Genomic DNA, 26,772 nt, shown 5'->3' on the forward strand with positions numbered 1-26,772 from the left:
CAAAGCACATGTCCTAGACCGCGGAGCTGGGGGCCTGGGTGTTTAAAGGCAAGACTGGATTTCATCTTTTTTTAAAACTCTCAAAATTGGTCATGGCTTCAATGCAGGGTTCCTGAGCTGCCAAGAGCCAGGACACTGGAGAGGGGAGGGGGCCGCGCCGCCGGCCGTCACCCTGAGGCCGGGGCTGCGGAGGAGCGGTGCTGGAAGGGCTGAACCCCGGGGAGGAAGGGCCGTCCGAGGGCCGTCCGCGCTGCAAGAGGGACTAGCTGCGGTCCCCCTCCACCGCGGGACAAGCTCGGGCGCGGTAGCCAGGGTCCCTGCCGCCAGCTTCGGGGCAAAACCACGCGGGGACTCGCCGGCCCACCTCCGGGGGAAGGGGCTTCACCAGCCCCCAGGCCAGGAGCATTACAGCACAGTCGCGACGCTCACACACCAGGGACCAGAGACTAGAAACAGACGTCCCCTTTGAGCCTGGAAGAGACCGCCCTCTGGTGAACAACCACTTCCCGCCTTTCCCCCAGACACGTGGCCGGCGCTTCAGGGAGATGCCCCTAACAAACATGGCCTCCGCCCCTCTTTAAATGCTGTGGCCGCGGAAGCAGCCGGGCAAGGGCCCCTCACAAACATGGCCGTCGCCCCTCCTAAACGTGGCCCTCATGGCAGCCGCCAGAAAAGCGCCCCTCACAAACATGGCCGCCGCCACGCCCAGTGCTACATCGCCGACTTTGTTGGGTCACATGCCTGGGGACGCCGGGCTGTGATTGGCCAACCTTCTGGTGGCGTCAGACGCCGGGGCGCGGGCCGAGGTCCGCGGGGTTGCAGCTCCTTGGAGAAGCTTTAGACCGGGACGCGGGGATTTGGGGCGGTGCTGGGGGCGGCAGCGCGCCGCTCACACTCATGAGGAGCCGGAAGGTGAGGGGCCGAGGCCGGGTGCGCCGAGGCTGCGCCGAAGAGGCTGGGGCTTCGGCCACCCTTTGTCTGGGGAGCAGAGGAGTGGCCGCAATTCGACCAGGGCCGAGGGGCGGCCTCTGGTCGTCACCCCCTAGGCCACCCCTGGGTAAGGGGGCTCCCAGACTAGGGCCCCGGGGTTAGGGGGTTTCCAGAGCACGCCACCGGGGAGCCGGGGTATCCTGGGTCACGCCCCCCGGTTAGGGAGCGCCCAGACCATACCACGGGGTGGGGCGGGGGGAGAGCATCTTGGGTCACGCCCCACCCCACCCCCAGAGTAAAGGGCTCCCAGATTACTGCCCTGGATAGGGGGGCTCCCAGAGCATGCCACCGGGGGAGCCGCGGTATCCTGGGTCACGCCCCCCGGGTAGAGGGCTGCCAGACCACATCCCAGGAAAGGGCGTCTCCTTCTCCAGAACTAGTTTGGACCCTGGGAACTGCGGCCCCCACCGAAGCCCTGGGTTCTTCAGCGTATGATCAGCTTGGCCGCAGTCGCCTCAAGTGCAAAGGGGGTTGGGAGGGGACTGACCCGGGCGCCGGTTCCTGCACTGGGTACCTGGCGACGGGCTGGGGCCCACAGTTGGGTCTGCGGGTGGGGGTGGGGGTGTTCTACCGGCCTGACATCTCTGTCTTTCATGGAATTGTTTGGCCCGTTCACGTTTAAAGGTACTGATAGGGTTGGATGCACAGACGCCGTTTTACTCTCGTTTTCTGTAAACATGTCTGTTTTCTTCTGCTCCTTGTTTAAATGGATTAAAATGAGTATTTTCTAATGCAGCATTTTAGTTTAATTATTCACTGTTGGTGAACATCTTCGCAGCAGTTGCTCTGGGTTCTGGTGTGTGCCTTGTAACATAGTGGAGTCAGCTGCAGAGGGGCAGCTGCTCCGTCCCAGGGAGAGGCAAAAATGTTCCTGTATCCCTTTACCCGCCATCTCAGGATGTTGTTAGACCTATTGCGTCTCTTCCTGTTGGAAGCCGGCAGCCCCTGCTTTCATTCTGTCTCCATCTGTGGGCGTTTTCTCAGCCCGGGACAGCCTTGCTACCACCCGTCCTTTGTGCCCTTGCTGCCAAATGAACCACATGCCTCTGTGTCTACAGCTGCTTTGTGAATCAGTAAGAAAAGGGGTGCATGGGCATGTAAACGGGGTTCTGTACGATAGAGCTACTTTCCTGGTGCTCCTCCTGTGAACTTTAGTTCCCGTCGGGGATCCTGGAACTTCCTTTACTGGTCCTCGGAAGGCCAGTCTGCCCGCAGCAAACTCGGACCTCTATTTCCCTGGGACTGTCTGCCTTGCTGTCCTTTTTGAAGGATTGCTTTCTTAGATAGACGATTCTTGGTTGGCAGGTTTTTTTCTTTGAGAACGTTGCGTATGTTTGACTATATCCATTGTTTCTGCTAAGTTAGCGGTTTATTTATCGGGCTACCTTGTCAGCGAAGAGTCATTTTCTGGGGCTGTTTTCAAGATTTCTTTTGTTTGGCTTTCCGTGTTTAAACCGTGCGGTGTCTGCGTATGGAGCTTGTTGCATTTCTCCTATTGGGAGTTAAGTTCTTGGAAATTCCTGTGTGTTGGTGGTTGTTTTGCAATAAATTTGGGAAGTTTCAGCCATTATTTCTCTGAGTATGTTTTCTGCTCCTTTCCTTCTTTCGTGGTACTCCCATTACACGTATGTTGGTGCACTTAAGTGCATCCAGTGTTTTCACAAAGACTTCCTTTTGCTTCATTCTTTTCTCTGTGTTCAGTTCTTTAGTTGTGGTTTTTTTTAGTTCTTGAACATGTTCGTAATGGCCACTTTTAAGGCTTTTGCTGATAAATTCACCCCTGGTCGCTCTCACAGGCACTTCTCTTGGCTGGCTTTTATTCCACTGTAGGGGTCTGCTTTCCTGTTTCCTTGCACGCTCCATAATTATTTGTTGAAACTGGACATTTCAGATGATGTAGCAGTTCTGGGTTCCTGTCTCCCACCCCCACCCCATGGCATATTGTTGTTAGTAGGCTTTTTATTTGTTTAGTGGCTGGGCAGATGTTTCTATTGGACTTGATTTCCCACATCTCATCTGTCCACCAGGGCAGCACTGGACACGCCCACATTCACCCTGGGTTGGCGCTCTTCCTCTCTCCCTGACCACACCTGGCTGTTAAACTCCCATTAAATGCCATGTGATTGCTCAGTTGATTCCAGCAGTAGCCTGGGGCAGAAACTGCTCTGCAAACTAATCCAGTCTCTGGGTGGCTTTGAAGGCTGAGGCCTAGTTTCTGGAGTCATGTTCGATACTTGTTCTGACCCCAGGAGGGCTCCTCCAGCTGAGTCATTCCCTGCTTCTCACCTGCAGACTATCTGGCCGAAAGCCTGTCTTCATTCTCTAACTGCCTTTTTCCACCTCCTCTTCTGTTCCTGAGAGCCCGCTTAGGCACGACCTTCACATTCCTACGAACGAAGTCAGTTCCTTAGGGATCAAGAGCTCTCTGTTCTAATGTCTGCCTCTCCCTCAGGCGAAGTCTCAGAGTCCGAGCTCTGTCCTGGGACAGTGACAGGACAGGCTTCACTGCAGGACACCTCTGTCATACCGAGAGTGCTCTCAGAGGGGCGGGGTGGTGCCAGCACCTGAGATGCCCTCGGCGTGCTTCTCCTGGCCTGGACCCACCTCCACAAGCAGAGGCCAGGGTGACGGGGCCCCAGTCTTCTTAGTGCTCTGTTGGGGTAGAGCCTCCGTCCCACAGCTGGGGTCTGGGCAGAAGAAGCCCCCTCCTCTCAACCACACACATACACACACACACTCCCGGACTCAGGCTCAGAACAGGAAGGATGAGGAGAGAATGAGAAAGGCTGACATGCTGCTCCGGGTGGGAGAGAACCCCTCTGTGTGGGAGCGGGAGGGTGCCCTGTAGTCTCAACGGTGGCGGTCTAGAGTTCACATACCGCTGAGTTTTGTAGGTGGTTTTGAGTGAGTATTTCTTCATTTGTTCTTTGCCCATAGGACCATTTCCAAAATCACCTGCTATGTCAGTGCTCAGTGATACTCGGTGATAGTAGCAGCTGTCCTCAGGGCCAGTCGTCCATCCATCCATCTGCTCCCTGCCCCCCCCCCCAGCACAGTCACATGAGAAAGTGTTGGGAGGAGGACTTAACAGAGAAGAGGAGACAGTCGGTGGCCTGGGACAAACGTGGCCATTCCCTCCTGGGGGGAGAGGGCTTCAGGAGGTGTGCTGGTATAGGGCAGGGAGGAAGGGCATTCTGGAACCTCTGCAGGCTCCGCTCCCTGCGTGTGGCTGTGACCCCGCCACTGCCAGGCTCAGCCAGCCCTACTCTTGACACGATGTGGGCCTAGACCCAGTGCACCCACCCAGCAGGCCCTTTACCTGGTCCAGAGCTCCTTGTCCCCACTGTGCTCGCAGCTGGGAGGGTACCCTGTCCTTCCACAGGCCACTGCCTTTCCTTTTCCTTGCATTTTGAATGCTCTCTGGGAACGCTCCCGCTATCTCACAGCCTGGGTGAGCCGCCACCTCCCAGGGCTTCTGGAAGCCTCTAGGGCTGCAGGCGGGGATGGGTGGGACACCACTGTAGAGATTTCTAAGCCAGCCCGTCTCCTCTTTGACTGGTTTCCTCTTGGTGAGCATGCTGCTCTTTACCCGGCCCTGGGGCCCCCAGTTTTGGGGCCTGCTGTGACGAGAGCCCTCAGGCTCCCACCTGCATGCCCACCCATCCTCACTCACTATTCTGTGTGACTCACTTCCATTGTCAGGTTTCAAGCTGAGCTTTAAATGATATCATTTTCTAAGTGCATCTGGTATCCATTCCAGAACAGAAAAAGGAATCAGTGGAAAAGCTGGTGACATTCAAATCAAGTCTGTAGTTTAGCGAGCAGGGAGGGCTGCCGGCAACACAGGCTTCGTTTTGCCAGATAAACCGTGGGTTATAAGGGTTCACTGTTTTAGCTCATTCCTTCCTTGTCATTAGAAGACTGCCTCGCATTAGGAGTAAAATGGACACAGACCGTTGATAAGATTAGCTAGAAGTTAACTGCTTTAAACGCATAGAATCGGGACTGTTTCCTCCTATAACTTGAGGGAGGGTGGAGTGTGGGGGTGGCTTTCATTTTTCATGTCACCTTTTATCAGGAACTTGAACACCAGGTGGAATTTGGAGAACCTGAGAAAGGGGATGTGCTGCTTCTGAACACATTTGAAGTTGACTTAGTATCTCCTAACTCCCAAACGGAGGTTCCTAAAAATGTGTAAAGGAGACAAACTGCCCCAGGCTTCCAGGACTGTAGGAAAGAGTAGATCTGCATCTTAAACCCAAAACAGTTTTGTTTGAATTTGCACAAGGCCACTGGTGTTTTTCTGGAAGGATGATGAGGGTGGGGGTGGGAGGGAGGCTCCAGCGCTTTCTGCAGGTAGGACATCCGCGTGTCCGTGCTCACGTCTCGTCTCCCAAGAGCACTTTCTGATGCTCCGGGGCCTGCTGTAGCTCACAGGTGCAGTGCGGTCTTCAGCGCGCCTCCGAGCCCGCCGCTGCTCAGCCAGGTTGGCCTCTGCCCGGGAAGCCGGCACCGCCACGTCTGCCAGGACAGGATGTCAGGTGAGCCTTTTGACCACAGAGACGCCAGCACTTGACCGGGGTGTCCCTTTCTGTACAAAACGTTGGCCCTGAGATGTATCAAGAAAGAGTGCGCTGCTTACACCCCAGACAGAAGACAGCAGTGCTGTGATCGCTTTCAGGGAAAGCTGTGCTCTCAGGTCCGGGGCTGTGCTTTGGGGTGTTCGCCCCTCCGTGGGCATGTGTGTCTCGCGCTCAGTCTCCACACGCACCTTTCCAGTCACTCTTGGAATTCGACCTTCTGCATGACGTTGGCTGGCGCGGGCCACGCCCCTTCACCCCTCAAGTCTCGGAGAGAAAGGTGTGCTTATGCCCGCCGTACGGGTGCCTAGCAGCCCTAGTGCCCCGAGTCCTGGAAGGCTGACCTCCCATGCGGCACGCTCACAGGTGTGGTTGGGACATGGTCTGCCACCAGCAGCTAACACAGTTTCACTTCCGTGCGCTGCTCTGGAAACCGTGAAGTCCCTTTGACAAAGACTTGCTGAGCGCCTGCTCTGCGCCAGCACGCAGACCCTGCCTTCACGCAGCTTACGTTCTCGCAGAGACGCAGGGGGACTGGAGGTTGGTTGTGTTACCGTCTGTCCTGCCTGCTTCCGAAGTTCCCTCAGGATCGACAGCGCCCCTGGGGAAACTGGGGGGGGGTAGGAGCGCCGGGGGTTGTGTGTCTGCGTTCGTCCCCAACCGCAGGTTTAAATTCTGTCCCTTTGGAGGCACTGACCTAACCCTATCATAGAAGTCGTGGAAGGTGTGAGAAGGAATACTAACCTCTGGGACTGAAACGTTCTTAATTTGCTCTCTGCCTCGTAATCCTAGATGTGTCCCGTTTCCCCTTACATTTTTCTCTTGACAGACCTCGTCACACAAAGCCGCCGACAGGCGAACTTCCAAGAAGTTCAAGTATGACAAAGGTCATCTCCTGAAATCAGAATTACAGAAACTTGTCCCTAAGAGCAATAGTGTTGCATTGCCCAAAATACCACCCGAGAGCCCTTGTGCCAGTGAGACTCGGGGGTTTGCTGAAGACCACGTGCTGCCTCCAGGAAAAGGAGCTTGTGCTCTGGCCCAGCCGGAGGCCGCGGGGCGCCCCCTCGGGCCCTGCACCGCTGTGGGCGCCGCCAGCCCAGCAGGGACCGAAGACGGCCCACGCCTGCCCGCGCCCGGGGCTCTCACAGGAGAGGAGCCTCCCAGCAGCCGCACGGCGCGGGGCGGCTCAGCGCTGCCAGCGGAGCAGGTCCACAGGCCCCCGCTGCAGACGGATGACAGCGTCTTTCTGGACGAGGACAGCAACCAGCCGATGCCGGTGGGCCGGTTCTTCGGAAACGTGGAGCTCATGCAGGTAAGACTGGCGCCTCCTGCCCCCACGGGCGCCCCCACGCGGGCTGCACGCTCGGTCAGCACTCCCCCCTCCCGGCGTGCGTGTGGCGCTGCCTCGGGACAGACTCCAGTCCCCGCGAGGAGCAGACAGACCAGCTCCCTGGGAGCAGCCCCACTCTGAGCAGAGGATCCCTGCCAGAGTGCCAGCTACTGCCGGGAGGCCTCTCCTTCCTTGCTCGGCCCTCGGGGTGTGGGCTGCTGTGTGACTGGGCCTCCCCGCACGGTTGTGGGTGGGAAGCAGCGCCCCACGCTTACGGGGCATCGGTCGTGGGGAGCGAGCCCTCACCTGGAGTGCTGACCGGAGCGGTGGGCTGCTGGTGGCTGAAGTGTGTTTCCTTCCTCCAAGGACCTTCCACCGGCGTCTTCGTCTTGTCCTTCAATGAGCAGACGAGAATTCAGGAAAATGCATTTCCGAGCCAAAGAGGACGATGATGATGATGACGACGGTGCAGAAATGTAGAGAATAAAGTACATGGTGATTTCCTTGCATATTTAATAACAGTTAATAGTTTGACAGTTTAGCAAGTGATGAAATTTATATCAAGTTTATCTCCCAAGAAAATGTATTCTTAACCAGACGTTGAAGCCGACGCACAGAAGTCCTCGTGCAGAACACCAAGAACCTGGAGCGTTGACACTCGTGACCCAGAACCATCTCGGAGGCAGCCCAGCCGCTGCTCCCACGCACGTGCATTTTCTTGTGTCTGTGTGTACGTGATGGCAGCTCGGGGTTCACTGGGGAGACCTTTCTGAAGAAAACTCCTCACTTAAGCTCTTTAGTTTTGATAATACACAAGTTTATTTTCCATTATCAAAATTTGATCATACTTATGATTGAGTCAATGCCAGTTCTTAAAGAACTCTCCTTTATTTCTATATATGAAGCTAATGTTTACCTTGGAAATTTTGCAAAATACATATGAGAAAGAAATAAAATATATTTTGAAAATATTTTTAAGAAATCTTTACGTTCCTACAACACTATTCCTTTCTAAAATGTTTGAGAGCCAAGTGGAGAAAACGAATCCTTTCCTCTCTTCCGCGTGTAAGGCTGGGTCAGCCTGGTTCACGGGGGTGGGGGGGAGGGGTGACATCCTTGAGTGCCACCCAGAGTGGAAAGCTGAGGCTGTGCACTAGAAGGGACGCGGCCCCCCTCGTGTGGAGTGTGGGGTTCCTGAGATGGCAGCGGTGGTCCTCACGGTCCTCATCCCGTGTAGTGACGAGGCCGCCGGCACCGAGGGCTATGCGCTCCTCTGTGGTACAGGGAGTTACAGAGCGTTGGGAGGGGAGAGCACCAGGAGGGGGCCTGGGTCCCCCACGACCCACACAAGGAGAGAAGCTGCCTGCAGCTCAGGAAGACGGGCCTTGAACATCCGCTCATGAGCAGGTCTCTTGTTGAGCTGTGGTTATGTCCACCCCCTCGTCCTTGCCCACGGTTTTAGCCAGGCTCAGCCGCAAGTCAGAAGCAAGTGTCCTCCCTGTGACCCGTCGTCAGAAGATGGGAAGTGGCCCGATGCTGCGTCGCCCGCCCACGGCACTCACCTGCCTCTCCACACGTAGGCATTCATCACGTCCCATCCCCCCGGGGAGCAGGTGAGTGCAGGCCCGGCAGAGCGCGAGACCACGGGACCCGACCTCACGGCAGTGCGTTGCTGTGATCGTCGTGTGTCTGTTGGTCACAGGTACGCCCGGTCACGGGGTGCGTACAGGGGAAAGATGGCACATAGAGGGTTCGGGACGAGCCGCGCTTTCAGGCACCCACTGGGGGTTACGGACATTTCTTAGTTACGACAGCTGCTGGAGTTAGCCCTGGGAAAATGCGCGGTGGGGCACGGAGTGTACCTTACAGGAAGGATCGCTTGGGGGCAGATAGTGGAGGTTCCCCGAACGCTTCCCGCGTGGCCCCTCTGCTTCCACTGTGACCATCTTCCCGCCAGCAGCTGTGACCTCCGCCTACTCTGGATAATTTTGTAGTGTATTGATCAACAGACTATTTAATAATTTGAAATCATTGCTCGTAAAGGCATTTTGATGGCAGCCAGAGGAAACAAGTAACTACTTGAGGTTACTGTGGAAATAACTAGTAATCACGGCACCTGGTTCGTGGCGACTGGGCTCCCTCAGATTCCAGGAGTCTCCGTCCCACGTCCTGGCTTCTGGGAGAAGCGTCGGCCTGAAGCAGCACACCTGCAGGAGAGATGTGCGGCCACATTGCCACCAAAATGCAAAATGAAAACTGTGCCCCTAGGGGACCAACCCCTGCTCACGCCACGCGGGATCTCCTGGGGTTGGGAGGATAGCAGGGGTGGCGAAAGTGTAACCGTGCTGGTTACTCCGCGGTGAGGGGCAGCGTTAGAAGGAAACTCTAGGTGTCCCGTCACCCTGAAGCCCGTGCAGGGTGACGTCGGCCAGATGGAAGGAAGCAGACTCAGCCCTGGGAACAAAATGAAGTTTCAGGAAGCCTATTAAAATAGCCATTCACTCTCAACAACTTTAGTTGTGCGTGCTCGGTGATCTGTCCTGCCTCGGAATGCCGGCTGCAGGCCCTGTAACTGTGACTTTCTAGAAGCGCTCTCTGATGTTGGTATTCACAAAACCACGTACCCGTGGTTGGGTGAGCAGTGCAGGAACTAGGAGAGCCATCCTGCCATGCTGTCTCAGCGCCTGTTGTGCAGGGACCCTCAGACCCGCTCCCACAACCCCCGGGATTCAGGAGAGATGCCACGATACCCACGGTCCCGTTTATCATGGAAACCACACAGGGGACAACGTGCCAGAGGAACAGCCCCCCGCGGTGACTCCCGGTGGCGGCACAGACGTGGGCCTCATTCTCCAGCCACGCGGGAGGCTCACCGGGCCTTACTGCGGTCAGTCACAGAGGCTTCGACTGCCCACCTGAGGACCTCAGCTCCTCGGGTCTCAGGCAGTCTGGAGAGCAGCTCTCTTGGGACCCACAGTCAGGCCCCTCCCCAAATTGCTTCAAGGGCTTCCTAGAGCATCTGGAACTGAAATCCCCCTCCCCCCGGTCTCACCTCATCAGCCCCTGCCGTGCTCGCACCCCTCACTGGCCTCCTTCAGCACAGACCCCCGCACCTCGTCCCAGCCCCCACTCCTCTCCCCACGCTGAACGGCCGGCTCCCTCTGGCTTCCCTGCCCTGACTCCCCATCCTGGCTGCCATCAGAGGCTGACTGCCGGCCGCCCCTCCCGTAAGCTGCAGGATCAGGATCTGGAGGTCCTCCCTCTGCTGCCGTGCTGACCAAAGAGCCTGGCCCATGGCAAGTGGAGGGCCTGCCAGTACAGGGGACCTCGTGCCCGGGCAGTTCTGTACCCACAGATCACCGGACCCTCCACTCATAGCTCCCAGATTTTTCCTCCCTTCTTTTGTTGAAAACAGCCTGTGAACCCCTCATTTGCAAAGAGGTTGTGCCACCTACTCTGACCTGGGAGTCTGAGGGTGACAGAACTGCTGATGATCCCCCTCCCGTAACAGTCACCCAGCACCCAGGCCGAGGGCCCCGAAACAAGCAAACTGAACCGCGTCACAACCAGGAGAGCCTTGCGCTCTTGCTCAAAGTCAAAGACTGGATTTCCGATGTCCCACCTCCCGAGGGCTTGAAAGTGCCCATCGGAAAGGTGAGCGGCGGGGGCGAGGCGGCGGAGCCCCAGCAGATCAGATCTCAGCGCCGGCCAGGCGGGCCGCACCTGCCGGGCTGCAGGAGGGTCAGCAGGACAGCCCAGCGCAGACACCCTACCCGGCCGACTTCGCCACACCCCCACTGGTGCGCTTCCACGGGGCCGGGTGAACGCCACGAGCTAAGGCCCCACACGCAGGATGGGCTCCTTCTAAGACCTCTCTAGTTCAGTGGAGAAGAGAGAATCATTTGCGTCATTTTTTAGAAATTACTGACCCTTTGTTCTTATCCTTATTTTCATCATTCCCACAGAGTGCAAACTTTTGACACGTCTACTGAAAAATCTTTATTGCTTTTTACGATTATACAAAAGTAAAAATTCAAATATTACAATGCGTAGGACTTTAAAAAGTAAATTTTAAAAGATTATGAAATACATGTTCATTTTAAAAACTTCAAGTTTTATAAAATACATGATTTAGAAAGTTAGCCCTTTATAATCCAGTGCATGCCCACCGCATCCCCAGGGTCACCGTTGTCCCGACGGCACATTTCCTCGCAGACTGTCCCGCGTGCACTAACACACACGTGTGACACAAGCACAGACGTTATAAAATCAGCAGGTCACACTCCGCGTGGAGCAGCCTGACGCACAGCCCCCCGTTTCCGTACAGGAACACAAAACTGCTGCCCCGCTTTCCATGATGTCGACGGGTAAGACCGAAGCACGACAGCTGAGTACGTCTAGTTCACAAGAACAGCAGTTTCCTGTGGTTCAGCACGAGACCACAGTCAGCCCTTCCCCTGCGGACACACGTGGACAGTCTCCCTCTCTCTGCCATCACAAAGGGCACGGCAGCGCGTGTCCTTGCACCTGCTTTACGGAATACAAACGTTTTACCCCACGGGGGCAGCAACCCTCGGGAGCCATCAGAAACACCCCGAGGACAGCGCTCTGCATTCGCCGCGGACTGGAGACCCAGCCGAGAGCTGACACAGACTACTTGTCCCGGGACCGCGCGGCCACGTCTGGCCTGACGCCGTGTCCGTGTGGAGGCCACTGGGCATGCACCCGGCAGCAGGACCATCAGGGTAGGAGGGGCCCCTGAGCGGAGGACAGTGCCTTGTCCCGGCCGACCCACCCGCGCCCCGGCCGTGCACCAAACTGGTCGTCTGGCGCTTGGGCTCTCGGAGGGGCAAAGGCCGACTGAGAAATGTAGTGAGGTCAGAATCTGTAGGAGGACCTCTGAAGTGTCTCCAGGAGCCACCGCAGTGACGAGCACAGAACAGCAGCCACTGGAATGGCGCGCGCCGGGGGAGGCGGCACGTGTGGCCCGTCACCGGCGCTTCCGGGCCGGCCGCCGCCTCTTGGGCTTCGTCTGCGGTTGGTAGATCCTGCGTGGGTCACAGCCGAGCCTGTGGGTGGTTTTCTTATGGCAGGCGATGTGGACCAACTTCAGGTTCTCCAAGGTGAAGAGCAGGCCGTAAAAATACTCCCAGGCCACTTCTCTGCCGTCTCGCTCCGTAATGGCTTCAGCCAGCGCGGGGACCACCGTGCGCTTCTTTTCTATTCTGTAAAGGAAGTAAGAGCCGGTCACTGTGCGCCATCGCCATCCCACGGCACCTGCCAGGACGCCTGCTAGGACAGCACAGCTGAACCGTGAACCAACGTGGGGGCTTCAGGAAAAGACGTGAGCGCGATGGTTCAGATTCCAAAAGGCGCCGCGCTTGGAAACACCCCGAAGGAGCAGCGTGGCAAGGACACCTCCTGTTGCTGTCAGCGGCAGGAGGACTGGGGGACTGTCCTTTACCGGGGCATCACCGCACGCGGCCACGCCCGCCGGCCCGGCCTGGTACAAGCAACTTGGCTTGTCTCCTGCAGGACGCTGGGGCCATGCACATCTCTAAGTCCTGGGAAGTATGCCGAGGGAAAGGGGTCGAGCCCGGCGTCCTCAGTCCCCACCAACGCCTGTCCTCGCGGTGAGCAAGTTCCTCAGCAGAACCTGTGTCCTCCCCGGAGAGCGTCATGGTCAGGGCTGACGTCTGTCTTTCCAACCCGAGCCTCGTGCTTGTGTGTGCCCATAGTGCTTGCTGTAAACCTGTTTCACTTATGAACAAACCATTCAAAGCCCTGTACTAACAGGTACGGAAGCCTGCAGACCAACAAGAAGGCCTCACAGGTACCGGAGCTGGCGGACCAAACCACACAGACTCGCGTCCCCACCGCATGGAGAGATGCTGAATAAAGGGGAAAAGAAGTACATGCTTGAGATCACAAGAAACAAGGGGGCCCCCACTGCCAGAAACAGAGAGGTCTATGCTTGACCTGCAGGGGTGAGCCACCCTCCTGCAGAGCCCCAGGGGAGAGCCGGGGAGGTGGGACTGACAGCCCCCTGCAGCCATCGGTGTGGGAAGGGGAATGGTAGGGAGCCCGGGGCTCTGGGGAGGGAGAGAAAGCCACCCCATCAGCTGCTACGGCTGCATACCCAGCCCCAGAACAGTGGCTTGTGAGGGTCAGTGTGGCGGGGCTCCTGCTGACCCTGACCCACTCCTAGGGCTGTGCTGGCTGGACGGCTGACTGGGGCTGGGCTTTCTCCCCACGGCACTTTTCACCCTCAAGGAGCCAGGCCAGGCCCCTCCCTGGTGACGGCAGCACCCGGAGAACGGGCCCCAGTGAGCAAGCACGTATCAGGGCTCCACTGGCATCCTGTCTGCTGGAGCCACGTGGCCGAGCCTTATCCAGCAGCAGGAGGGGCGGGGAGGACACACAGGGTGCCCACAGCAGGAGGTAGGATTTGGGGAGCACCAACAGCAGGACCGTTTCCACAGTCACCCAGAAAACCAGGACCTTCAGCTCACCGTTTACGGACAAGCAGTCCGACCTCGCGCCACCACACGGCGTGGGGGCCAAGCTAGAAATTAATACTCAGTGGTTTCGGCACCACTGAAAGCCCCGGGTGTCCAGCAGAGACAAATGCAAAACCACTCTGTGGGGACAGGACAAGCCAGCGCACACAGAACGCCTACAGAAAACAATCCCACCGAGGGTGGACTGGGGTCCGGACACACCACCGTCGCAAGGACCCCCGAGAAAGACCGGGTTACAGCCTCTGAAGCAGACCGCTGAGAGCTTAGGGAGGGCTCCCCGAGACCTCTTCTGACGCCAACTGTGAAGTCCAGAGCTCCCCGAGACCACCCCCTCTTCTGACGCCAACTGTAAAGTCCAGGGCTCCCCGAGACCACCCCCTCTTCTGAAGCCAACTGTGAAGTCCAGGGCTCCCCGAGACCACCCCCTCTTCTGACGCCAACTGTGAAGTCCAGGGCTCCCCGAGACCTCTTCTGACGCCAACTGTGAAGTCCAGGGCTCCCCGAGACCACCCCCTCTTCTGACGCCAACTGTGAAGTCCAGGGCTCCCCGAGACCACCCCCTCTTCTGACGCCAACTGTGAAGTCCAGGGCTCCCCGAGACCACCCCCTCTTCTGATGCCAACTGTGAAGTCCAGGGCTCCCCGAGACCACCCCCTCTTCTGATGCCAACTGTGAAGTCCAGGGCTCCCCGAGACCACCCCCTCTTCTGAAGCCAACTGTGAAGTCCAGGGCTCCCCGAGACCTCTTCTGACACCAACTGTGAAGTCCAGGGCTCCTCGAGACCACCCCCTCTTCTGATGCCAACTGTGAAGTCCAGGGCTCCCCGAGACCACCCCCTCTTCTGACGCCAACTGTGAAGTCCAGGGCTCCCCGAGACCTCTTCTGATGCCAACTGTGAAGTCCAGGGCTCCCCGAGACCACCCCCTCTTCTGACGCCAACTGTGAAGTCCAGGGCTCCCCGAGACCACCCCCTCTTCTGACGCCAACTGTGAAGTCCAGGGCTCCCCGAGACCACCCCCTCTTCTGACGCCAACTGTGAAGTCCAGGGCTCCCCGAGACCACCCCCTCTTCTGACGCCAACTGTGAAGTCCAGGGCTCCCCGAGACCACCCCCTCTTCTGACGCCAACTGTGAAGTCCAGGGCTCCCCGAGACCTCTTCTGACGCCAACTGTGAAGTCCAGGGCTCCCCGAGACCTCTTCTGACTCCAACTGTGAAGTCCAGGGCTCCCCGAGACCTCTTCTGACGCCAACTGTGAAGTCCAGGGCTCCCCGAGACCACCCAGCTTTGACAGTTTGCTCAGCAGGCTCAGAAGCCCCTAGACACTGTTATACTCACGGCTGTGGTTTATAATCACAAGAGGATGCATATTAAAATCAGCCAAGGGAAGGGACCCACAGGTAGAGTCCAGAAAAGTTCCAGGTGCAGGACTCCGGCCGCCCTCTCCCCATGGCGGGCAGAGGACCCCCCTTGGCAGCGGCGGTGAGCACACGCGTGGGGTGGTGCCAGGTGGGGACGCTTCCCTGGGCCTCGGTGTCCAGTCTTCACTGGGACTCTGACACGCGGGCATGGCTGGCCACCCAATGATGGGCCTCATCTCCGGCCCCCATGAGACCAACAGCCCCACCCCAATCACACTGCTCCACCGTGCAGCGAACCACAGCCCCCAGGGGAACAAGGACGCTCCTAGGCAGGACACTCCGAGGGCTTCGGGGTGACCTCCCACGGGTCGGGGGCATAGGCCACATCTCTCTTTGGACATAGCTAAATTCTTTACAGCCATAAAAACAAATATGCTTAAAATGAATAACCAATGAGATTTAAAATAGAAATAACAATGAAAAAGGGGTGCCTGGCTGACTTGGTCGGGGGAGCACGTGACTCTTGATCTCAGGGTTGTGAGTTCAAGCCCCACGCTGGGTGTTAGAGACTACTTAAAAATAAAATCTTCAAAAAAATAAAAAATAAAATAAAAATAAATAAAAAATATAATGAAAACAGATTGGTATAGAAAGGCTTGTTTTACAAAGAACCCAGAAGCACTTCCAGGAAGGAAATATGGAGTCGGTGGACAGACGGGAGGCATCACTGCTGCAGAGGGAATGAGCGAATGAACGACAGGGAAGCGTCCGAGGTGGCCCAGGTGCATCGCAGACACCACGCGCTGGGGGTGCAAGCAACAGATGTAGCTTCCCCCAGTTCTGCGGCTGGGTGGCTGGCCGGGGCTGAGAGTCCCTGGCTCAGAGAGGCACCCTCCTCACTGCGTCCTCACCGGACGGTCCCGCAGGTCAGGCCCGCCCTCGTCACAACCGCCCTGAGGACCCATCCCTAGACAGTCACGCCGGCCACCAGGGCTTCGATGTACGAATGCAGGGCCACAGCTCAGCCCGTGGCCGGACGTGGCTGGGAACACCGCAGCAGAGCTGGAGTCTGAATGACCAGACGCGGCACAGGGGAGCCAGGACGAGAAGGCCCAGCACGCAGCCGCGGGTAGTTCCAGAACAGCCAGACGGGGAGAAGCCAAGAAGTCGTGACTAATAAATGCTTACGAGTCTTCCAAAATCCAGGAGAAAGTCATCTCAGAACAAAGAAGACAAGTCCCAGTGAGAACGTGAAGGAAAAATCGGCCCCTGCACACACCACGTTCAAGGAGAAAGAGACAACCCGAAGATGCCACCGAAGAGGCAGAGAGCAGGCCGACGCCCGGAGACCCTGCCATCCTGCCTTCCCGGCTCTGAAGGGGGACCCCCGGCGCCCCAAATAAGCACGCGGGAGTACAGGCTACAGGGACGTCTTCCAAGACGGAAGAGCACGGAGCGCCCACAGACCCGCACAGAAGCAGCGCGTCTGAGGTCGGGAAGGAGGCTGGAGGTCAGACGCACGGAGAAGCCGGCCGGTTTGCTGGAAGGTCTAAGTGCTGCACTTACAGACGAAGATATGACCGAAGTTTCAGAAACAGTGCTCCCGCCTCTGCTGCCTCATCTGCACTCTGCTCCAGGCTGGTCTGTCCCACCCTTTAAAGCTGGGACTGAGCCCCAGATTAATGTCCCCATGCCCCAACGGGTCATGGAAAGTAGCAGACGATGAGCTGGGGAGCCCAGACGGCATCTTGGGGTGCTCGGCGCCCGTCAGAAGGGGGGAGGCCCAGCCCCGCAGCTCAGGCACCAGGACGGCCCTTCTCCCCTGGATGTGCGCCTCCTCCCCGGTGCCCGGGGAATGGCTGACAGGGCCTGAGAATCTGCCTTCCTGACCAGTCCCCAGATGCTGAAGCTGCCGCCAGCCCGTGGACCACACCTACGTGGCCCAGAACAGGAGACCACGCAGGCATGTCCCGAGCAAGTGCTCACCCCAGGCTGTCTTATAAGAGTGGAAACTCAGAAGACCAGACACGCCTACCCGTACACACAGAAATGCAGGTTCAAATGACATTCCAGTCACAGGGTGAAGCGCTCTGCCCCTGGGGAAACGAACGCTCTGAAGCTACAAACGCGTCCCCGTGAGCAGGACTTAGAATGGAGAAGCACGGCGCGGCACCACGTGTGAGCCCGCTCCGTCCATCCTCAAGCTCAGACCTGCAGGGGAAAGGCCTGGACCAACCAGTATCACAAGGACCCACACGCAGAGGAGCAGTTGCCGGGGGGAACTTCACACACCCGGGTGAAAGCAAGAAATGCCCCACACGCCATATCAGAGCTCTCGCTCTGAGATCATCCTGCTTAAGGCGGGAGCTCCCCCGCCCCAAGTGCAATGTCGTGACAATGCCCACTGGGCCGCACAGATGGGAGCTGAACAGGACAGGGGGACATGCGCCACGTCACATGGATGTGGGCGGGAATCGGACCAGTTCCTGTCAGAGCCCGCCACGGTGAAGGACACCTACCCACACAGGTTAGGAGTGTGCCTCCCGCCCACCCTACACGCCCAGGACATGGCTGGGTCCATAACCCACAAGCTCAGCACAGCAAACACAAGGCAGCCGGCCAGCCACGGACGCCACAGCGTGGACAGGTCCCAGCAGGTGCTCTTTGGGTCTATATACTTAGTTCGCAACAAGAGACAGTCCTGACATCTACAGAACCCATACTCACATGTGGTCCAGGTTCCACGTGCTGAAGAGGACCCGGCTCTCCCTGTTACCATAGGGATTGATGGAGTGTTTGGAGGCACAGGTGTCCACGTCAAAAGGACCCTAGGTCAAAAGAGAACAAGGTCCACGAAGTGAGCTCAGCTCTAACCCACTGGCCTCATAGCTGAGAAGAAGGTCTCCCCCAGAAGGGGATTCAGTCCTGGTAAACAGCATGCTGTTTGAAGCAATTAGGAATTCTGTCTTTGGAACAGTCTCCCCCTTTTCCCTCGTGACCCCCAGTATGATACTCTGCATTGGCCAAGGGGACAAGCTAGTTCCTGCCATTGTGAGGAATGCCAGCTTCCCGACCATGTGCCTCTGGGGTCTCCATGCCCCACACCTACCGTCTCCAGCCCTCCCCACACGCCTGCGAGCACTTGCCACCACCCGCCCCGTCGTGGGGAATGAAGGCCCACGGCCCCGCCCACACACTGGCTGCTCCCTTTCCATCTGCTCCACACGCCTTCCCGGTATTTCCCTACAATCACAACACAGCGCCTGGGCATCAGAGACATCAAAGAGTCTGAACTGCCCGGCTTCAGTTTTCCTGTGGTCGGCGTTCCTGGCCATGCCATGCTTCAGTCACTCCTACACAGACGTCTGCTGAGCACACGCCACATGCCGTGGTCCCCACCCCCCATCCTACGCTCGCCACCCCCAAGGCTTCCAGCTCCCCAACAGAGCCCGCTGCCCCCACTTTCCCACCCTTGTCCCCCCGCAGGGTCACTTGTCCACTCCCACCTCATTGTTCAACCCAGCTTTAAAGTGTCACCTCTTCCCTGAAGGCCCCTGCTCACCGCACCTAGGACTGGCCTGTCCCCTGAGGGCCTGCACAGCCTCCCAGCTCCAAGCCCACCGCCCTCACTCGCTTACAGGCCTCGGACCTCAAGCTTCCTGATGATGTCAGGGTGAAGTCCTTATCTCTGCTCCTCCCCCACGAAACACCTGGGCTCAGGTGATGCTCGTGGAGAGTAGCTGGGGTCATTTGCAGGCTAACAGGAAGTTGGTTGGGAAGGAGCAGTGTTCTGCTGGTCAGGGCCCCTCACCCACAGAAGGAACTGCCCAGGCAGAAAAGCACAGGGAGCCGGCCTGTGGGAGGGAGGCCATGCCCGCCTCCAGGGCCTGCTCTGTACCCTCAGGCCACAAGTGGGGGGAGATTTTACTGGACATGCAAAGGAGCCCAGGTACTCAGAGAAGCCCAGGAGACCAGGAAGGAGGCATGGGCAGCAGGACAGCCCCTGCCCCTCCTTGCAAAGGCCAAGCTCCCAGACTCGTGACATTTCTCCGAGTGTCCGGAAGGAGGCCCAGAACACTGCTTCCAGCTGCTGGGACCCCACCAGGTCACATCTGGCCACATATCCTGAAATCTGAGCTGCCATCTAGTAGGCTTCCCTTGGGGGACACACCGCATTTCAGAAGCTGTGAAACTGTCCTTCCCTTTTCCGCCCCCCCACTCTCCTCCCAACGGGGCCGAGGGGAGGCCTCCACTCCCGGTGCAACTGTGCACTCCCGACCACATCAGCGATTCTCAGAGGAGGGCCCAGACGGCAGCACCACCGGGGAAGGTGTCAGAAGGGCTGCTGAACCAGTGGGGGGGGGGGGCGGCAAGCGGGCGTCTTCCACCGACCGTCCGGCAGATGGGGGTTCCAAGGCCACCGAAGTCGGAGAACCACGGGCTGAGCTGACCCTTCCCTCAGGCCAACGCCCACAGGGCTGCCCAGGGAAGCCATGGGAGGCTGGCTCAGCGGGATCCAGGGCCCACGGCGCACCTGGCAGCAGAACCAGCCTTCCGGCGTGCAGAGCCGGCCGCCCGCCTTGGCGCCTCTGTCGAAGTAGCTGCCGTTGTACCCCGCCGCCCGGAGCTTGTGGCACATGAGATCAGCAACGCGGGAATACTCCCCCCGAGCCTCCACGCCGACCACGGAGGCGTAAGAGTGCACCTGGGGGAGAGCAGGGGACGCTGCAGCACGCTGGCGCTCGGCGTCCGAGACCCGCAGCCGGCCCGGCCCGCACACCCACCTCTCTCAGGTAGCTCCGGATCCGGCTCTCGCAGCTGTACCTCAGGTACCCAGACTTACTCTGGAATCGGGACTCCAAACCTGCCAGGAGCGAGACAAGACGAGCCCCCCTGCATCCCCGGCTGTGCTCTCCTGCCGGCAGGCTGGGCACACCGCCGGCCTCGTCCAAGAATCGTGCGGTGTCCTGCTCGCCGGCCCCCCCGCTGGGCATCTAGACAGCACCCAGGGCCTCTGCTCCTGCCCCCCCAGCTCCCTCGTCCACAGGGCTGCAGACGCAAGGGGCTGCGCCCACGGGCTTAAAGGCCGGCCCCGAGGGGGACGCACCCCGTGTCCGTGGCCAGGTGACGGACCAGCAAATGCGGTCCAGCCATGCAGCAGAATGAGAGCAGCCAGAAGAAGGAAGGCGGCTGTGACACACGGACAGCACGCATGGCCCCCGAGGGCACGGTGCTGAGTGAAACCGGCCAGGCTCAGGACACACACTGTGTGATCGCGTGTGAGGCCCTGCGGGGGGCAGATGAGAGACAGAGCGTGCACACGGGGGCGCCAGGGGAGCGTGCACGTGGAGCGGCCACAGGGGCTGGTGTCTCATAGGACAGTTTCAGTTGAGGAACCTGAGAAGGTTCTGGAGAAGGATGGCGGTGACGGCTGCACGCCAGGGTGAACGTGCTCAACCCCATTAAACTACACACTCACACTGGTTAAAATGGAAATTTTATGTTGTGTCACTTTTCCACAGTTCAGAAATAAAAAGGCCAGCCCCAGGGCCGCGAGAGCAGAGATAGGCCCCGGCCCGGGAACTGCAGCAGGATCCGGTCCCCCCTGCACGGCCGGCTCTGAGCAAGCCCTCCCGCTCCCAACCCCCCAGCTACCTTCAAACCACGGCGGGTCCTCGTCCCTGGTCTCGGCCGCGATGTTCTCACTGACTGTGTGCAGGAGGTCGGCCAGCAGCTTCTGCCGCAGCGGGGCCTGCTCGTCGGAAAGCAGCTGCCGGGCGGCCTGGATGAGCCCCGCGTGCGGCTTGTGGAACGCGCTGAGGAAGCGACTGAGGTCACTCACATCTGCCACCAGAAGGGGGACCGACAGAAGAGCCAGCAGTCCTTGAGTGCTGCCGCGGGAGACACGGAGCTGCGGGCCGTGAGAACGGGCTCTCCGCACGTCCAGCACCTCCTCGCTTCTGGAACTGCCCAACCTCAGGGATGTCCTGGGCCCCAGTCCTTGCCCAGACACCAGCGAGCCGTTCCCCTGCGCCTGGGCCTGGGGACCCACCCCACAGGCGATGTAGGGTCGGGTGTGGAGGGGACAGCACCCAAGTGAGTGGCTGCCTTTCTCTTCTCCAAATGAAACCTCCCACATCCATGGGCCTCCTTCTAGACCCCCCTCTGGATCTCCCCACCACAGTGCTGTCCCCCCAAGAGCCCCCCCCCCCACACCTGCTCATGGCCGAGCAAGCACGGAGCACCAGCAGAACCAGAGTCCACCAAGACCCTCCGTGACACCTCGGCCAGCATGTGCACGAAGAACAATGCCCCAGGCCCAGCGGGGTGGTTCCAGGGACGAGAGGCTGTTCAATGCTCAAGAATCAACCAGAATCATCCGCCCTTGATGGGCTAAAGACAAAAATCCCACGACCACATCCACTGCTGCAGAAAGACTGCAAGAAACTCTTCCAGGCCAAGGGCTTGGTGAGAAGTTTCTGGACTTAACGTGGAGAGCACAAGCACAAAAGGAAAGTACAGACAATATGGGCTTCATCAAAATGGAAAACTGTCGCTCGGTGAAAGTCTGTTCCGGGGACGCACAGCCAAGCGACAGAGCAGGAAGGAATGCCCACAGGCCACACCTCACAAAAGACTCGTATCCAGAACTCATCATGAGAAAAACTCAAAACTCAACAGTTAAAAACTCCGTGAGAAGACGGACAAAAGACATATGGACAAAGAGACACTTCCCCAGAGAGGACACATGGACGGCCGACCACACCACCCACACCAAGACCGCCCTGCACACCCAGCCGGGCTGCTGGGGCAGCAGACAGCCACACTGCCCGAAGCTGGACATGGGACAGGTGCCGCGACTCTGGAACACAGTCCACTGCTCTGTTCTACAAAAGACCACTTTATCGAGATGGGATCCCCACCCCTCACAATTCACCCGCTCGAAAGGTACAACCCCGTGCTCCCTAGTTTGTTCACCGAGCTGTACGACCATCCGCAGATCAGAGCACCCGCATCGCCTCGAAAACGGAGTCTGCACCGGTCAGCTGGGATCCCCTCCCTGCACCCCCGCCCCAGCCCGAAACAACCACCAGTCTCTGTCTCTGTAGATGTCTCCGCTCTGCACATTTCAATACGAACGAGATCACGGGATACGTGATCTTCTATCCTCGCCTCCTTTCCCTCGCGCGAGGCTGTCCATCCCCTTCCGAGCGGTCAGTATATATTCCAGTGTGCGAACACACCACACTTTGTTTACCCCTTTGTCTCTCGGGACGCTACTGGGGTTCCACCTTTTGACCATATGAACAATGCTTCTAGAAATAATGATGTGCAAGTCTTCGTGTGGACGTGTGCTTTTGTTTCTCTGGGGTGTGTGCTGGGGTGGACTGCGGGGTCACAGCTGACTCTGTTGGATCATCGGGGGAGCCACCAGCCTGTCCCCCACAGCGGCGGCACCATTTCCCACCCTCCGGCAACGGCGAGCGCTCCGGTTCCTCCCGTGCTCACCAGCTTGTGAGCGGCGGGTGCGAGGCGGTGCCTCACTGTGGGTGCGATTCGCATTTCCCCGATGAGGACGACTGGGTTGTGAGAGTTCTTGATTTATTCCGGATACAAGTCCCTGACCTGATACACGATTGGCGACTTTCTCCTCCCATCCTGTGGGTTGTTCTTGATGGTGTCACAAAAGTCTTACACTCTGAAATCAAATGTATCTATTTTTTCTCTAGTTCATGTTTCTGGCGTCATATATAAGAACCCTTAGTCAAACTCAAGGTCATGAAGACGGACTGCTGGGTTTTCTTCTGAGGGTTCTACACGTTTAGCTCTTGCATTTAGGTCACTAAACCATTTTGAGCTGATTTTCGTATACGGTGCCAGGTGAGGGCCGGGCCCACTCTTCAGCACCTGGATGTCCCGCTGTCGCAGGACCGCTTATTAGAGATTATTCTTTCCCCCACTGGAAGGTCTTGGCACCCTTGGCACCATCCGCTGATCGCAGACCCATCGGTTCCTTTCTGGAGTATCTTCTAGTCCGGTGTCTTGACTACCGTTGCTTTGTAGTAAGTTTTCATATGAGGAAGAGCGAGCGCTCCTCCTGTGTTCTTCTTCAAGGTTGTTTTGGCTACTCCAGGTCCTTTGAAATTACGTAGGAATCAGGGATTAGCATCAGCTTGTCAATTTCTGCAAAGGAACCACCTGGAATTCCAAGAGGGACTGGGATGCTCTGCAGGTCAGCCTGAGGACTGCTGACATCTTAACAGTGTTAAACCTTCCGGCCCATAAACACAGTGTATTTTCCCAGGTATTTAAATCCTTATTTTCTTGGAACAATGTTTTATACTTTTCAGAATATAAGTTTGGCACTTCTTTTATTACATTTATTCCTAAGTATTTTATTCTTTTTCATTCTGTTATAAACATAATTGTTCCCTTAATTTCATTTTTAGGGTATTCACTGCAAGTGTACAGAAACAAGCTGGGTTTCATGTATCGATCCTGTATCCCACGGTGCTGCTGAACCCACTGATCGGTCCTAATAGTTTTTTAGTGGATTCCTTAAAATGTTCTATACACGAGTCCACAGCATCTGTGACTAGTGATAGTTTTACTTCTTCCTTTCCAATCTGCATGCCTTTATTCTTCTGGACTAACTGCCCTGTGCAAAACCTCCAGAACAGCGTTAAACAGACGTGACAAGCGTGGACAGCCTCGTCTTTTAAAATTAAACACACACGATATGACCCAGCAACTGCACTCCGGACGTTTATTCCAAAGAAATGCAAACTTATGTCCACACAAAAACCTGTACATGACTGGCCATGTGGGCTTTATACGTAATAGCCCAAAACCAGAAACCAAAACATCTCTCAGGAGGTGAACACGGCCGCGTCACGGAATGCCACTCAGTGAGAAAAAGGAACAGACTACGGGTACACACACCACATACGTGGATCTCGGGGGCTTGCTCCTGAGTGAGAAAGCCCATCTCAGAAGATCATACGCTGTGTGATTCCATTTCCGTCATGTTCTCGAGATGACAACGTTACAGAGATGGAGAACACATCAGTGGTTGCCAAGGATGAGGGATGGCGGGGGTGGGAGAGGCAGGCATGGTTATAAAGGGGCAGCGTGCGGGAGAACTTTGGAGGGGGGGTGCTTCTGTACCTTGACCGCAAACACACGAGCCTGCACAGTGATAAGACGACACAGAACACACGCCCTGGACCAAGGTCAGCCTCCAGGCTCGGATGCTGTGCTAGGACTATATCAGGTGCACCCTTTAGGGGACACTGTCTTTGCAACTTCCTGTGAATCTATCACGATTTCAAAATAGACAATTTAAACTTTTTCTTTAAAGAAGTTCACCAAGTAAAATGACTAGTGGTCTCAGCGGAGAGGGAGGGGGAGACAGGGAGAGAGAAAGAGAGAGGGAAGAAGAGAGAGACAGAGGGTGGGATGGAGGGAGACAAGGAGGGGTAGGTGGGAGCAGGGAGGAGAGCAACCCAGCCTGGTCTGCTCTCAACTACACCATGACATGGGAAAGAGAAGGAACAGCCAAAGATTCTCAGGACCACAACCCTGACCTGCCCAGTCCCCGCCTCCTGCGAGGGGCCATCCCAGGTGGCATCACAGTGACTCTGCTTTCTGGCTGCCTCTTCCAGAAGGAAAAGGCCCCACAGAGAAAAAGCACTCACGACCTCAGAGCACACACTAGATGGGTCACCCCTCACTACTGACAGCAGAGTCCCAACCCCACGACAAAGCCACAGGCACACTACTGTGGGGCGTCCTTCTGGCCCTCGGGCCAAAGAGGCAGTTATCTCCATCCTCCAGGCTGCCACTTCCTTCCTGGGGCACCAGAAACATCTCCTGAAATGTCAGGCACTTTGCATAAGAGCCAGACAACCCTCCTAGGAGAGCACACTCGCTTTGCCACTGGCCTACGGCTGCAGCGTGGAACTTGTCATCTAGCTGGTGCTTAAACACAGACACCCCTGAAGAACCACTCCTGAAAGCAATTGCTCTGACAAGGCCCCCAATGTGATAGCACACCAGCCAGCGAACACCAACGCAGAACAGACACTGAGCACGGCTCCAGCCACTGCCCCTGCCCTCGGAGCCGCATGGCCCACCTGCATGGAATGGCATCCCTCCCTCTGGCTCTGCCTCACCCACAAACCTGTTCAGATACCAACCCCCCAATCCCTCCCTCCTGCCCTCGGGAGTTACGAGGACACTGCAAATGAACATAAAATTTAAAGAACTCAGAAAAGAAGAAAAGACACCTGAAACACCCAACTGGAAAACTGGGCTCCTGGGCAAGAGGAGGGACAGCTCTCCTGATGCTGAGGGCTGCCCCCTTGGGAGTTCGGGGCGGGAAGACCCTCCCTTTCCCAGGCTGGTATCCATGGCAGGCCCCCAGCACCTCCAAAGCCAGTCCAGCTTCCCAGCCACGCTCCCACGTCCCCGCCACTTACAGCCTTGCCAGGTCTGGCCCGAGGTGAGAACCACCAGCTCCGAGTTGTCAGGGACGCTCCAAAAGTAATCTCCAGTCAGCTCCGTGCCATCTTCGTAGAGGCACAGGCGGGAGCCGGCGACCGGGAGCTGCAGAGAGGGAGGGCAGGGCAGGATGCGTCTGTGTTGGGTCTCAGGCAGGCCCACCCTGACAGCAGGAACCTGAGCCTTTCCACCGCGGTCCTCACAAGCGTTTTAAAGAATCACGACCCGATGCCGTCTGCATTCTACAGGTGGACAAGCACCTGAGACAGTGCTGAGGTCTCAAGAACCCACGTGTTGAAACAGACACCTCCTGCAGGTCATTCTAAAATACGACAAGTCGTGTAAAAATGTATACACCGTGGGGACGACTATGCACCACGCAGACACTTTCGACGTGAGCTCCTGAAGGGCACTGAAAATCCCAGCCTGTTTCAGAAAATGACACCTGACTGCTTCCACTAAGCCCATAAACACACCCCCATCAAGAGGGCACATCACCTGACTGGTGTCGGGACTCCCCCACTCAGCGCACTCAGCTTCCTTGGGCGATGATTCATGAAGGAGAACATCTTACTGGAAAGGACTCATGGCCTCGGGCTGACAAGGCATAACCAGCTCGAGGTACCACCAGTTGGCTAACACCTGCTGGACACTGACGCGTTTTATGAACGTGGATGGCAACTCCTCCCGCACCTGCGCCCCACTTATACACACACCCACAACCCGCCCTGCTCCAAGTCCAAGTCCAGCCAAGAAAACAAATGCAGTAAGAATCCAGTAAGAATAATGACTGAAATCGCTGGAACAATAGTGCTAGAAGGGCCTTTCGTGGGCCTCTGAGCACAGTCCTTCATTTTACAGAAGGGCAAACTGAGTCCCAGAGAGGCCGAGGGGCTGTGCTCTGGAGCGCACAGCGAATTAGCAAACGCGCACTCGAACCGGAGTCCCAGAATCTCAGGCCAGGGCTGCCGTGATCCTCACGGTCAGAAGGGGGAGGTGTTGCCCCAGAAGCCCTCCGCAAACTCCCGCCGAATGGGGCTCGGGAACCAGAGGAAGAAGTGAGAGGACGCGCCCGGTCCCCGGACCCTGGCCACAGGCACCTGCAAGTGGAGGCACCCCTTCTGCAGCACCTCCTGGCAGCTCCTCCCCGCCACCCCGAACTTCTCCTGGCTGTGCAGAGCCCGCAGCTTGAACGTCTTGGGCTTCCGGAACACCGCCAACATCCTCAGGGCCTCCGAGCCCGCCGGCGGTACCTGCTTGGCGGGCCGCTCAGGCGCGTGGTCGCCCAGGCCGCAGATATCAGCTGAGCGGCGGGGGTCCTCCGCCCTGTGGGCTCTGCTGCGGGGACGAAGGTCGCACGGAGTGCCCCGGAAACTCCATTACCCAGAAGGCCCGGGGAAGAGGAGGCGCGGTTCCGTCTTCTGCGCAGGCGCCGCCCCCCAGAGACTGCATTACCCAGAAGGCCCGGGGAAGAGGAGGCGCGGCC

The 26,772-nt window shown here is 57.6% G+C and overlaps 2 protein-coding genes across 8 annotated transcripts; one reads left to right on the plus strand and one right to left on the minus strand.

Moving 5' to 3' along the window:
* The first annotated feature begins 772 nt into the window (after positions 1-772).
* On the plus strand, positions 773-7,874 carry C33H1orf174 (chromosome 33 C1orf174 homolog). The gene is made up of 4 exons (XM_045803512.2): positions 773-912; positions 5,421-5,531; positions 6,400-6,885; positions 7,270-7,874. Exons 1-4 carry the CDS (start codon positions 898-900, stop codon positions 7,381-7,383), a joined length of 726 nt encoding a protein of 241 aa, XP_045659468.1. The 5' UTR covers positions 773-897; the 3' UTR covers positions 7,384-7,874.
* DFFB (DNA fragmentation factor subunit beta) lies at positions 7,853-26,675 on the minus strand. Of its 7 annotated transcripts, XR_015722817.1 has the most exons (9): positions 26,387-26,675; positions 25,265-25,391; positions 20,439-20,627; positions 19,568-19,647; positions 19,318-19,488; positions 17,511-17,611; positions 9,020-9,110; positions 8,766-8,881; positions 7,853-8,592 (listed from the first exon to the last, which is right to left on the minus strand). XR_015722817.1 is itself a non-coding variant. In XM_045803510.2 (8 exons), exons 1-7 carry the CDS (start codon positions 26,507-26,509, stop codon positions 9,044-9,046), a joined length of 858 nt encoding a protein of 285 aa, XP_045659466.2. In that variant the 5' UTR covers positions 26,510-26,675; the 3' UTR covers positions 7,853-8,876; positions 9,020-9,043. The 7 variants fall into 7 exon arrangements, 5 of the variants coding, with proteins under 5 accessions (XP_045659466.2, XP_045659467.2, XP_045659465.2 ...); XR_006780681.2 differs by having other exon boundaries at positions 8,766-9,110; XM_045803510.2 differs by having other exon boundaries at positions 7,853-8,876.
* Positions 26,676-26,772: the final 97 nt, after the last annotated feature.

Source organism: Ursus americanus, chromosome 33 (assembly GCF_024610735.1).
Source record: "Ursus americanus isolate L20-20 chromosome 33, mUrsAme1.1.p, whole genome shotgun sequence".
Classification (NCBI taxonomy): Eukaryota; Metazoa; Chordata; class Mammalia; order Carnivora; family Ursidae; genus Ursus; species Ursus americanus.

Coding starts and splice junctions, on each gene's coding strand:
- C33H1orf174 (XM_045803512.2), top strand. Junction 5,532..6,399: donor CTGCCAGGACAGGATGTCAG/GTGAGCCTTTTG, acceptor TTCTCTTGACAG/ACCTCGTCACACAAAGCCGC. Junction 6,886..7,269: donor GAAACGTGGAGCTCATGCAG/GTAAGACTGGCG, acceptor CCTTCCTCCAAG/GACCTTCCACCGGCGTCTTC.
- DFFB (XM_045803508.2), bottom strand. CDS start 26,509: ATGTTGGCGGTGTTCCGGAAGCCCAAGACGTTCAAGCTGCGGGCTCTG. Junction 25,392..26,386: donor AGGGGTGCCTCCACTTGCAG/GTGCCTGTGGCC, acceptor CCCTCTCTGCAG/CTCCCGGTCGCCGGCTCCCG. Junction 17,612..19,317: donor AAGGCTGGTTCTGCTGCCAG/GTGCGCCGTGGG, acceptor CTTTTGACCTAG/GGTCCTTTTGACGTGGACAC.